The sequence below is a fragment of the Mustelus asterias genome, chromosome 15, assembly GCF_964213995.1.
Source record: "Mustelus asterias chromosome 15, sMusAst1.hap1.1, whole genome shotgun sequence".
NCBI classification, from domain to species: domain Eukaryota; kingdom Metazoa; phylum Chordata; class Chondrichthyes; order Carcharhiniformes; family Triakidae; genus Mustelus; species Mustelus asterias.
Window position 1 is genome coordinate 16,085,710 of NC_135815.1, and position 12,005 is coordinate 16,097,714.

The 12,005-nt window shown below is 46.7% G+C and overlaps 1 protein-coding gene across 9 annotated transcripts in view; it reads right to left on the bottom strand.

The window, feature by feature from the left end:
* The window catches only part of rasgrp3 (RAS guanyl releasing protein 3 (calcium and DAG-regulated)), a 118,039-nt gene that overhangs the window by 35,919 nt on the left and 70,115 nt on the right, over positions 1-12,005 (bottom strand). For 7 of the 9 annotated variants that reach the window (XM_078229552.1, XM_078229555.1, XM_078229556.1 and 4 more), the window contains exons 5-7: positions 10,726-10,857; positions 7,867-8,017; positions 5,545-5,718 (exon numbers count right to left, since the gene is read on the bottom strand). In XM_078229552.1, the coding sequence (XP_078085678.1) occupies positions 5,545-5,718; positions 7,867-8,017; positions 10,726-10,857 (457 nt within the window). The remainder of the gene's footprint in view (positions 1-5,544; positions 5,719-7,866; positions 8,018-10,725; positions 10,858-12,005) is intronic. The other 2 variants (XM_078229559.1, XM_078229560.1) reach the window with 1 other exon arrangement.

A 12,005-nucleotide genomic window follows, 5' to 3' on the forward strand; every position in this document is an offset into this window, starting at 1 on the left:
GTAACCAGATAAACGTCCTACTTATTAATTAGGGTGCATTTTATTGCAGTTGTAACATTATGGGGGGAATTCTCTCATCCCGCCCACCACGGGGATCGTAGTGGGGGGGCGGGGGGTGCAGGGACAGACAACACAAGGGTTCATTGACCTCAGGCAGGATTCTCCAATTTTGGGACGAACAAGACCGGAAAATCCCACATTATATTTTTCCAACAGAAGACCTAATGACTACAGAGGTTTATTTACTTTTGTGCGTGCTTTATTGGCTATACATGAACAGCCACAATATATAATTAATACTTTGTTATATTCAAATCCCAGAAAAAGTACATAGAAAGTCAGAAAATACTATTCCATCCACCAAGGCTGCTTCACCTGGAGTTCATATACTAGATAGAGATTACTCCACGCAAACAAGATCCAGTTTAATGTTTAACTTCCACGCATGCCGCAGCTCTAACCGCATGACCTACCCTGTTCCCGTCACCTTTTAACTGCCTTTCCTTCAGCTATTAATAGAATCTATTCTTAAAAATTGAGATGGTCATTGTTTCAATTGCCAGCTCCGTGAGTGCATTCCACATCTCCACAACTCACTCTTTCAAAGCATTCTCCTCCTCGCTGTCCAAAGTTTCATTCAGTCGTGTATCCCTGACCCTCTGTTTAAACAGTAAGAAGTTTAACAGCACCAGGTTAAAGTCCAACAGGTTTATTTGGTAGCAAAAGCCACACAAGCTTTCGGAGCTGCAAGCCCCTTCTTCAGGTGAGAAGGGGCTTGGAGCTCCGAAAGCTTGTGTGGCTTTTGCTCCCAAATAAACCTGTTGGACTTTAACCTGGTGTTGTTAAACTTCTTACTGTGTTTACCCCAGTCCAACGCCGGCATCTCCACATCATGACTACCTCTGTTTAAACTCAGTAAGAGTTTTAACAACACCAGGTTAAAGTCCAACAGGTTTATTTGGTAGCAAATGCCATTCGCTTTCGGAGCACTGCTCCTTCGTCAGGTAAGTGGGAGTTCTGGTCACAAACAGGGCATATAAAGACACAAACTCAATTTACAAAATAATGGTTGGAATGCGAGTCTTTAGTCTTAAAGGTACAGACAATGTGAGTGGAGAGAGCATTAATCACAGGTTAAAGAGATGTGTACTGTCTCCAGACAGGACAGTTAGTGAGACGCACAGTCGCAGAGCAGAGACTGATAGCCAAGTTCCGCACACATGAGGAAGGCCTCAACCGGGATCTTGGGTTCATGTCACATTATCTGTGACCCCCCACGACTTGCCTGGGCGTGCAAAATCTCACTAACTGTCCTGTCTGGAGACAATACACATCTCTTTAACCTGTGATGAACGCTCTCTCCACTCACATTGTCTGTATCTTAAAGACTTGATTACCTATAAAGATTCGCATTCCAACCATCATTTTGTAAATTGAGTTTGTGTCTTTATATGCCCTGTTTGTGAATAGAACTCCCACTCACCTGACGAAGGAGCAGCAAGCACTCCGAAAGCTAGTGGCTTTTGCTACCAAATAAACCTATTGGACTTTAACCTGGTGTTGAGAGACTTCTTACTGCGTTTACCCCAGTCCAACGCCGTCATCTCCACATCATGACTACCTCTGTTTAAACCCACTTAAAATCTGTAAAACTGTCCACATTCCTCCATAAGTTCAAGCATCTCGACAGAATCAGCAGCACAGATGCACCATAGAAAGCATCGTTTCTGGTTGTACCACAATTTGGTATGGCTCCTGCTCTGCCCAAGACCGCAAGAAACTACAAAAGGGTGTGAATGTAGCCCAATCCATCATGCAAACCAGCCTCCCATCCATTGATTCGGTCTACATTTCCCATTGCCTCGGAAAAGCAGCCAGCATAATCAAGGACCCCACGCACCCCGGACATTCTCTCTTCCCACCTTCTTCCATTGGGAAAAAGATATAAAAGTCTGAGGTCACGTACCAACAGACTCAAGAACAGCTTCTTCTCTGCTGCTGTCAGACTTTTGAATGAACCTACCTTGCATTAAGTTGATCTTTCTCTACACCCTAGCTATGAATGTAATACTACATTCTGCACCCTCTCCTTTTCTTCTCTATGAACGGTGTGTTTTGTCTGTGTAGTGCGCAAGAAACAATACTTTTCACTGTATACTAATACATGTGACAATAATAAATCAAACCAAATCAAACCCTCTGATCTAAGAACAGATTATTCCGTTATGGGTTCTGTTCCTCTGGCCAAGTACATGTGGATTTCTGATTTTATGGAATACAAAAGTTCCCTTATCTTCCCTGAAAAAAAAAAGCAAACTGAACAGCTTGATATCTGCTTAACCTTCATCATAGTTTAACATCCCTCATGCCAATTAATATCTATGAACCCTCGATGCTTATATAATACTTTTCCTTTATTCATTCATGACTTGTGGGCATCGCGAGCAATGTCAACACTTGTTGTCCATTCCTAATTGCCCTTGAGAAGGTGGTGGTGAACTGCCTTCTCAAACTGCTGTGAATTCACCTACAGTGCCATTGGGAAGGGGTTTCCAGGATTTCATCCCAACGAGAGTGAGGGATCAGGAATAGAATTCCAAGTCAGGATGGTGTGTGGCTCAGAGGGGAAGTTGCAGATGGTGGCATTCCCCTGCGTCTGCTGCCCTTGTCCTTGTGGTTGGCAGAGGTCAGGGGGTTGGGAGGTGCTGTCAAAGGAGCCTTGATGAGTTGCTTCTTAATCCTCAATCCTCAGGCTCAACAGATATCAGTCAGTCAATATTTTGTGACAAATAAAGACATAGGCTGGAATTTTACCACCCCGCCCACCACGGGAATTGGAGCAGGCAAGGAGCGGACAGTGGGCAGGTCTGTTGACCTGGGCGACACAGTGGCAAGCACTGCTGCCTCACAGCACCAGAGACCCGGGTTCAATTCCAGCCTTGGGGTGACTGTCTGTGTGGAGTTTGCACATTCTCCCTGTGTCTGCGTGGGTTTCCGCGGGTGCTTCGGTTTCCTCCCGCACTCCGAAGATGTGCGGGTTAGATGGATTGGCCATGCTAAATTGCCCCTTAGTGTTCCAAGATGTGTAGGTTAGGGGGATTAGCACGGTAAATACTTGGGGTTATGGGGAACAGGTCTGGGGTTACAAAGATAGGGCCTGGATGGGATTGTTGTCGGTGCAGACTCAATGGGTCAAATGGCCTCCTTCTGCACTGTAGGGATTCTATGAAGCAGGAAATTCTGGAAACATTACAAAATTAAGATCAATTCTGGAGGACATTACTGGCCAGTATAAAGGACATGTTCCATGAGCTACGTCTTTACCGGATAAGGGCCTTGGTAGCGTCCCTCTGAAGGGCAAATTGCCACTTTGTCAGAGCAGCCTTGGGCCTTCAGAGGTGCGGGCTGCCTAGCTGGAGTATTGAACAGACTCTTTCTGTGGAATTTGGGAAAGGGGCAATATCTGGGAAAGAAAGTCTTGGCCCACAGAACCTCCAGCTATCTCCTGCCCTATTTATTTGGGGTAACTTTAGCCCCAGCATTTCAGCAACCACTTGCTGAGGTAATGCACGTTTTAGTCCAGGATTTGACCTTTCCCTTTTGATAAAATATTCATTGACATGTGAAGTCAAGATTCTCCAAACAGATGGAGAAGTACTTTGTTACGTAGGAGATGGAAAGTTAAATAATCCCCAGGGAACAGAATGGTTCTTGCACAGCCAAGGAAAGTCACTGAACGTAAGCAATGTGATGTTGAATAGGTTCACTCTGCATTTTTACTGAATAATCCCCGAGAGAAAATATATAGGCCGGAATTTTACCGTCCCGCCCACCGTGGGAATCGGATCAGGCGAGGGGGCGGACAATGGAAAGGTCCGTTGACCTCGGGCGGGATTTTACGGTTTCGAGACGAACAAGGCCATAAAATCCCACCCATAAAGTTCATTTCAGGAGGCAGGGTGAGTTGGGCAGATTCCGTGAATGTACAAATTGCCACAGCTCTGTTCACCACTGCTCTCTGGGCCTAGGATTTTAGAGCCTCCTTTGGCAGGCCCTCTCGGAAAGAGGCGCCGCGGGGCACAAGCCAGCAGACAAGACCCCTGTTGATTACTTCAGTAAGGCAGCCCATTTCCACCTCCATCCCAAGTCAGCCTGGCCTCTGTGGAGACACAGCTTACCACCTCCAGCAACAACATTTCCTCTCGGACTTCTGGAGCTCAGAAAACACCAAATCGTACTGCCACTTGTGACCTATCTGTAAATCATACTCATCTATCACCAACTGCTTGCTTGACCTCCCCTGGTTCCCAAATGCACTGAATTCAAAACCTTCATCCTCACTTAGAAATCCCTCCAAAGATTAGCGTATCTTAGCTATCCCATCAAGCCCTGTCAGAGCGTACTTCCTCTTCAGTCTAGATTCTCCTCCCCAGCATGGCTGGCAGAGGTTTCCTCCGTTTTGTCCCCTCCTCAAACTCCCACTGCCAATGCTCTCCAACTTCAGAAATCTCCTCAAAACTGATTTCTTCAACCACATCTTCAATCAGTTCCTCTGAGTCCTCTAAGCTCGCGCACAGTGTCTAACATTGTCTGTTTTGTGACGCTCCGTGTGAGTTTTGCTGCGACATTTGCTGAAACTGTTGGATCCTCGCAGGCTTTCCATATCAACTGCAGAACGGTTCTGGACTATGGAAAAATCGTCAAGATGGCAACTAGTTTGCAGAACAATTTTTGAGGCCCGCACTGCTTCCCCATAGGTGATAAATTTTCAAACAATGTACCCGTGGATTGAGATAGAGATTAGCTACTTCTTCTTGGGTAGGAAAACCTCTACTACAACCACACAAAGGAGGCCATTCAGTCCATGAGGCCTGTGCCAACTCTCTCCTGGAGATATCTATAAAGTTTAAAGTTAAAGTTTATTTGTTAGTGTCACAAGTAAGCTTCCAAAGATGTGCGGGTTAGGTTGATTGGCCAGGTTAAAAAAATTGCCCCTTAGAGTCCTGGGATGCGTAGGTTAGAGGGATTAGCGGGTAAAATATGTGGGGGTAGGGCCTGGGTGGGATTGTGGTCGGTGCAGACTCAATGGGCCGAATGGCCTCCTTCTGCACTGTAGGGTTTCTATGATTTCTATGATTAACACTGCAATGAAGTTACTATGGAAATCCCCTAGTCGCCACACTCCGGCACCTGTTCAGGTACACTGAGGGAGAATTTAGCATGACCAATGCACCGAACCAGCACGTCTTTCAGACTGTGGGAAGAAACCGGAGCGCCAGGAGGAAACCCACGCAGACACGGGGAGAACACGCAGACTCCGCACATATAGTGACGCAAGCCGGGATTCGAACCCAGGTCCCTGCCGTGCCTAGCTCGCCCTACTGCATCCTAAATGTTTATCAGTTTTTCCTTCAGGAATGCAGTAGTCCCAGCCTTGCTTCTGTGCCCCACTCCAATACTTCCCGATAGGTGCTGAATGAGGCGCACACTGTGGAGATTGTGAAACCAATATAACCACAAGCCTTGTTGCTACCTGTTACTCACCTGGGCCACATTAATGAACTTAGTGATGACTTCAGCCCTTTGCACAGGTGTCTGCTTGCTCAGAACCATCAGCTGCAGCCACTGGGAAATGCCATTAAACAGTGCGATTGATCTCTCAAGGGTTGGATTATCCATTAAGCAGCGATGTGTGACGTAACTCTGATAATCTGTAAACTACAAGAGATCACCATTTCCAGAGTTAATCAAAGGTCAGGAGACTTCTCAATTTGTCTTACCAATTTGCCAAAGCTTTTTTTTGATAGATAGTTGATGCCCTGCACTAAGTACAGTTCTCTGTCCTTCCCAATGTAATAATGAATGTTCCTGCAGTCTGGTTTCAGGACTGGATTGGAGGGTAACATCTCAAATTGGCAGAAATGATTCATTTTTCACAGAATTGCATAACAAATTACCCTTATTATATTGATTCACTACCAGTTACAAGGCTGATGACAGCTCCCTCTGCTCATGGACACAGCAGTAAGATCAGTCTCGGCTCATTAAACTGGGTAAAACCAGCCAGTTTCGAGTCAAGTCACTGGCATTCAGGTCTTTTTGTAAAACAGGCCACAACGGGCCAATTTGCAGCCTGGATCCAGGATTAATTTAAACCGCACTTACCGTCTCAGGGGAAAAACTAAAGCACTTTGGTGTTGCGGGAGGGAATGGCATTGTGGAGAAGTCACTGGAAAAAGCTCAGGGAAAGCAGGTTCAAATCCCACTGCGGCTGGTGGATTTTGAATTAAATTAATAAAATCTGGAATTGAAATCCAAGATGGGATTTTCCAGTCCCACCATTGGCTGGTATCAGCCGTCTTTAGGCCGCTCTCCAAATTTCTCTCGCTCACTGTATTTCTGCTGCGTGAAGACAGGTTTTCCTCTGGAGGCTGCTGTTTGAGAGTCTGAAGACTGGTGTTTCTCTGTATCCCTGTCCAGAGGGGTTAAAAGGCTGGAGGACTGGGAATTCACGTAAGTCCGTGTGTCTTGCTAACTGATTCTGAAGAGGAGTTTACGTCTATGGGAAATATTGTTTAAATTGGAACTAGTAGAGATAGGCTAGCAGTTAAAAATTGTACCTTGTCATGTTTAAGTATTTCAATTGGTAAAAGTTATGCTAATTCTTTTTGTTATATCATCACTGTGCTGTTGAATAAAGTTTGTTTTAATGAAAGTTTCTTAGTGGGTCAATAGAATCTCACCTGGAGTGAGACACCTTATTCTCACACTAATCATAGAATAGAATCATAGAATCCCTACAGCGCAGAAGGAAGCCACTCGGCCCATCAAGTCTGCACTGACAATAATCCCACCTAGGCCTTATCCCCATAACCCCATGCATTTACCCTAGCTTGCCCCTCCCGACACTAAGGGGCAATTTAGCATGGCCAATCCACCTCACCCGCACATCTTTGGACTGTGGCAGGAAACCGGAGCACCCGGAAGAAACCCACGCAGACATGGAGAGAACGTGCAGACTCTGCACAGACAGTGACCCGAGTCAGGGTCCCTGGTGCTGAGAGGCAGCAGTGCTAACCACTGTGACACCATGCTGCCCCAATGCCAAAATCAAAAATAGTTGGAATCTAGGTTAACTTCAGGACATACCTTGGAGTTTCTGAACTGGTCCCTAACACTTCTAAGTGCCACTCCCAGAATCATAGAATCCCTACAGTGCAGAAGGAGGCCATTCAGCCCATCAAGTCTGCACTGATCATAATCCCACCCAGGCACTATCCCCGTAACCCCACATATTTGCCCTTCTAATCCCCTGACACTAAGGGGCAATTTAGTAAGGTCAATCCATATTTGGGCTTTGGGAGGAAACCAGAGCACCTGGAGGAAATCCATGCAGACATGGGGAGAATGTGCAAACTCCACACGACAACGACCCAAGCCAGGAATCGAACCCTGGCGCTGTGAGGCAGCAGTGCTAACCACTGTGCCACAGTGCCGAATGTGTTTGGTGATCGATCGTTTTGTCTATAAAACCAAGCAGTATTGGAGAAGCTGCCTCCACTCAGTAATGTTGCTAGGTGACTGTCTCCCGGGCATGTACCTTCGCCTGGGAGACAAAGCTGTGTAGGATTGGCCCTGCCTGGTTTGCTCTGTCCTCAGTTGGTGAGGTGAGGTGAGTGTTCCCGCAGCCCCAACCCTTTGATGATGTTCAGGAATGTGTTACATTGGGGTCACAAACCGCGCCCATCTCTTCCTAACTATGTCAGCGTGATACTCAGCATGCAAGTGTTCTCATTTGGGGGAGCGGTGACATTTGACAATTAAAATCAACAAACGACAAATTCTCTGAGACGGAGGCTGACTGACCGAGATCCGCCGAAAGGATTTGTACTCCAGGAAGGAAAGGTGTTCGGCCAACTCGAGAGGCTCCAAGTGATCGAATAGCAGAGAAGCTTTCCCCTTCTTCTTCGAGATCTTCTTACGCTGAGTCACACGTCTCATCCAGTCGTAGGACGGACTGTTTGAAAAGTCAAATTAGTGTTAGCGGATTGGTTAAGATCAGAATCATAGAATTGTACAGCACAGAATGAGGCCATTCAGTCCATCGTGTAGATACTGTCTCCCGAAAGAGCTACCCAGCTAGTCCCGTTCTCCAGCCCCATCTCTGTAGCCCTCTTAAACGTTGCGTAGCTTCACATTATCACGTTTAAATTAAGAAAGATTTGCAGTTATGAAGCACTTTTCAGGACCAGTGGACATGACGGGGCTTTCAAAATGTGCACATGGATTGGCCATGGTAAAATTGCATGTGTGCGTGTAGTGAATGTGTCCAGTAGGAGAATGCAGCATTGTCAGCAGCACTCTTGTGAACCAAAGGAGCATCAACACTCCCCCATTCAAAATGACAAACAGGTGAGACCCAAGAACATTTTTAAAATAATAAAACTTGTTAATTATAATAGACATATGAGAAATAGGAGGCATCTATAAATTAGCCATGATGTGGAGATGCCGGCGTTGGACTGGGGTGGGCACAGAAAGAAGTCTCACAACACCAGGTTAAAATCCAACAGGTTTATTTGGAATCACGAGCTTTCGGAGCGCAGCTGCTTTATCTGATGAAGGAGCAGTGCTGCGAAAGCTCGTGACTCTATAAATTAGGGTTTTGTATTTTCGTGCACTGTGTGTGAAAGCAACCATTTTATTTGGTGGATGAACTCTTCTGCACAATAAGAATGTTTCTCAGGGGTTTTGTCAGTACTCTGGGGAGGTCAAATGGTTGCGTGGCTGGAAAAGGCCACATTTGGCAATGTCACAGCCTCGGTTTCGTGGGTTCCACTCTGATCGGAGTCGGAAAGTGATGGGTTCAGGGTCCACTACAGATGCTCCAACACGTAATTAAGCTGCTATTCAAGCGCTGCGCTGAACTAACACCTGAAGCATGTGATCTGGTCACTTATTTCGCAGCTGGTGGGAGCTTGCTGTACATTTTCTTACGACAATGGCTACACTTCAGAAATATTACATTGACTGCAAAGCACTTAAGGACATTCTGAGATCACGGAAGGCACTATATAAATGCAAATCTTTGGCGGGATCTTCCAGCCCTGCCTGCCGGCAGGATCTTCCTGTCCCGCCGATGTCAATGGACCTTTGGCTGCCTCGCCGCATCCACACAACGGGAACCGGAAAGTCCCAGCCTTTATTTTTATCTTCTTTTCACTTGGCAAAATCTCCAGGGCACTCGGAATTATTGTCCTCACTGTAAACAGTTCCTGACATAGGATCTTGCCATAGAATCCCTGCAGTGTAGAAAGAGGCCATTCGGCCCATCGAGTTCTCTGGCATTCTGCTTTTTGGCCCATTAGAACTTAGTAACATCGTAGAATCCCTACAGTACAGAAAGAGGCCATTCAGCCCATCGCGTCTGCACCGACCACAATCCCACCCAGGCCCTACCCCCACATATTTACCCACTAGTCTCTCTAACCTACGCATCTCAGGACACTAAGGGGCAATTTTTAGCATGGCCAATTAACCTAACCCGCACATCTTTGGACTGTGGCAGGAAACCGGAGCACCCGGAGGAAACCCACGCAGACACGAGGAGAATGTGCAAACTCCACACAGACAGTGACCCAAGCCGGGAATCGAACCCAAGTCCCTGGAGCTGTGAAGCAGCAGTGCTAACCACTGTGCTACCGTGCCGCCCCTGTTGCATGTTGCACCCCGAACTCTAACATACAGATCTTCAACACCACAGGACACCTTAAACCTGTCAGTAAAATCCCACAACAAACACGTGCACTGTGCCGGATACCGTTATGAAATGTGACAGCCACAAGTACCGTCGGACAGTTTTCTAGGCAATATGGCCAATAGCTCCCATGGACTCACCATCTACCTCCCATATTAATGCACTCAGATCGCAGAAGGTAGAAGTGTTTAGGCAGTGAAGAGAATTATGGCATTTGTATGTCACTCCAGAAGATGGACTTGAATTTATATAGCACCTTTCACCACCTCAGGATGCCACAAAGAACCTCAGAGCCAATGAGGTAATTTTGTTTGAAGCACGGTGTGGTGATTGACCCTTTAGAGCAACACAGCAGAGTAATGTTCACCTGACTTAGCGTCATAGAGGTTTACAGCATGGAAACAGGCCCCTCGGCCCAACTTGTCCATGCTGCCCTTTTTTTTTTTAAAACCACTAAGCCAGTCCCATTTGCTTGCATTTGGCCCATTTCCCTCTTTACCCATCTTATCCATGTAACTGTCTAAATGCTTTTTAAAAGACAAAATTGTACCCGCCTCTACTATCACCTCTGGCAGCTTGTCTCAGACACTCACCACCCTCAACTGCATTTTCACAGACTTAATGCATGAACACAAAGGTATTTATGAATTAAGAATTGTTCGGAATTGCCTCGTGCTTGCAGTTTGCTTTCTCCATGTCTCCTGCCTAAGAGCGCCCACCCCCTGAGGTGGTCCTGATTGGTCACCCAGGTCATGTGACCCTTACTCTGCTGTGTTGCCCATAAAGGGACAATCACCACACATGTGGACATTGTCATATTATAGAGACATGCTCTGAACATGCAAAACGATAATTTCAACTAAACATCTGTCACTCTTAACATACAAGACATAATTTAATTGATCAGTGTCCACTGTGCGTGCTGACTGCCAGGTATTTAAACTGAGGAAGTAAAGAGGCTTTCTTACATGCTGGAGATGTCGATGAGTTTACTGTGTTCTTCACATCCCAGCTGGCTGGCTAATTCCCGAAATTCCTCCGTCAGACGGATCAAACCTAGATCCAAGTTAAACTCGGCAGGGAATTCCGAAATCCAGTACCTGTGCATCCAACATTCAGAGAGACAGGTCAGTTTACAAGCTTTGGTTTGACAAGTGATTGCCTCAGAGGGAAGGCAAGTGTCTTCGCTAACCACACTCAGTCCATATAATGTCCTGAACTGATTGCCATTTAACCCCTAGAACCTGTCCAGCCATGCAGTGAGACTGTGGCTAAGCTGTGAGCTGACTCTGCGCACCTGCCTCTGACCCCTATCCATTGGGCTCAAAAAAATCTATCAATTGCTGTTTAAAATTAGCAGTTGATCCCGTTTACAGTTTAAGGAAGATAGTTCCAACTTTGTGTGAAAATGTTTTCCCGAATTTCATTCCTCAATCCTTTAGCCCCCCTCCGGCCAAACTTCCTTCACAAGCAGATGTTGGCCGGCATTTTCCAGCTGTTCACGCTGGCGGGGCCTTCTGCTCCCGCCGACAGCGCACCCCCGTGATGGGTTTCCCAGCAACATGGGATGCAGTCCCCCAAGAGAAATCCCATGGACAGCTGTCTTTCACCCCGGAGGTCAGAGAATCCCCCGTCGCCCCATTGTTTTCTCCAACCTCCCCATTCCAGTTCCCCTTCATATCCTGAAAATGTCGATCAACTCCCTTAACCTCTTAATTTCAGGGAATGCCGCCTTCTTTTGTTTCATCTTTCCGGTGCCCAGAGGTGCTCTCGTTACTCCTGATCTGGTCTCAGCAGGGCCTTGTTTTAGCTGAAGCAGGACTTCAACAGGGGCAAGGGCTGCAGAGGCCTCCTGATGCTCACACTGTTCCCCATTTGAACTCATGCTGAACATATCAACCAAGGAAATTCGGCATGTCCGCTATGACTCTCACCAATTTTTACAGATGCACCATAGAAAGCATCCTTTCCAGATGTATCACAGCTTGGTATGGCTCCTGCTCTGACCAAGACCGCAAGAAACTACAAAGGGTCATGAAAGTAGCCCAGTCCATCACACAAACCAGGCTCCCATCCATTGACTCGGTCTACACTTCCCACTGCCACGGAAAAGCAGCCAGTATAATTAAGGACCCCACGCACCTCGGACACTCTCTCTTCCACCTTCCTCCGTCGGGAAAAAGATACAAACATCTGAGGTCACGTACCGACCGACTCAAGAACAGCTTCTTCCCTGCTGCCACCAGAC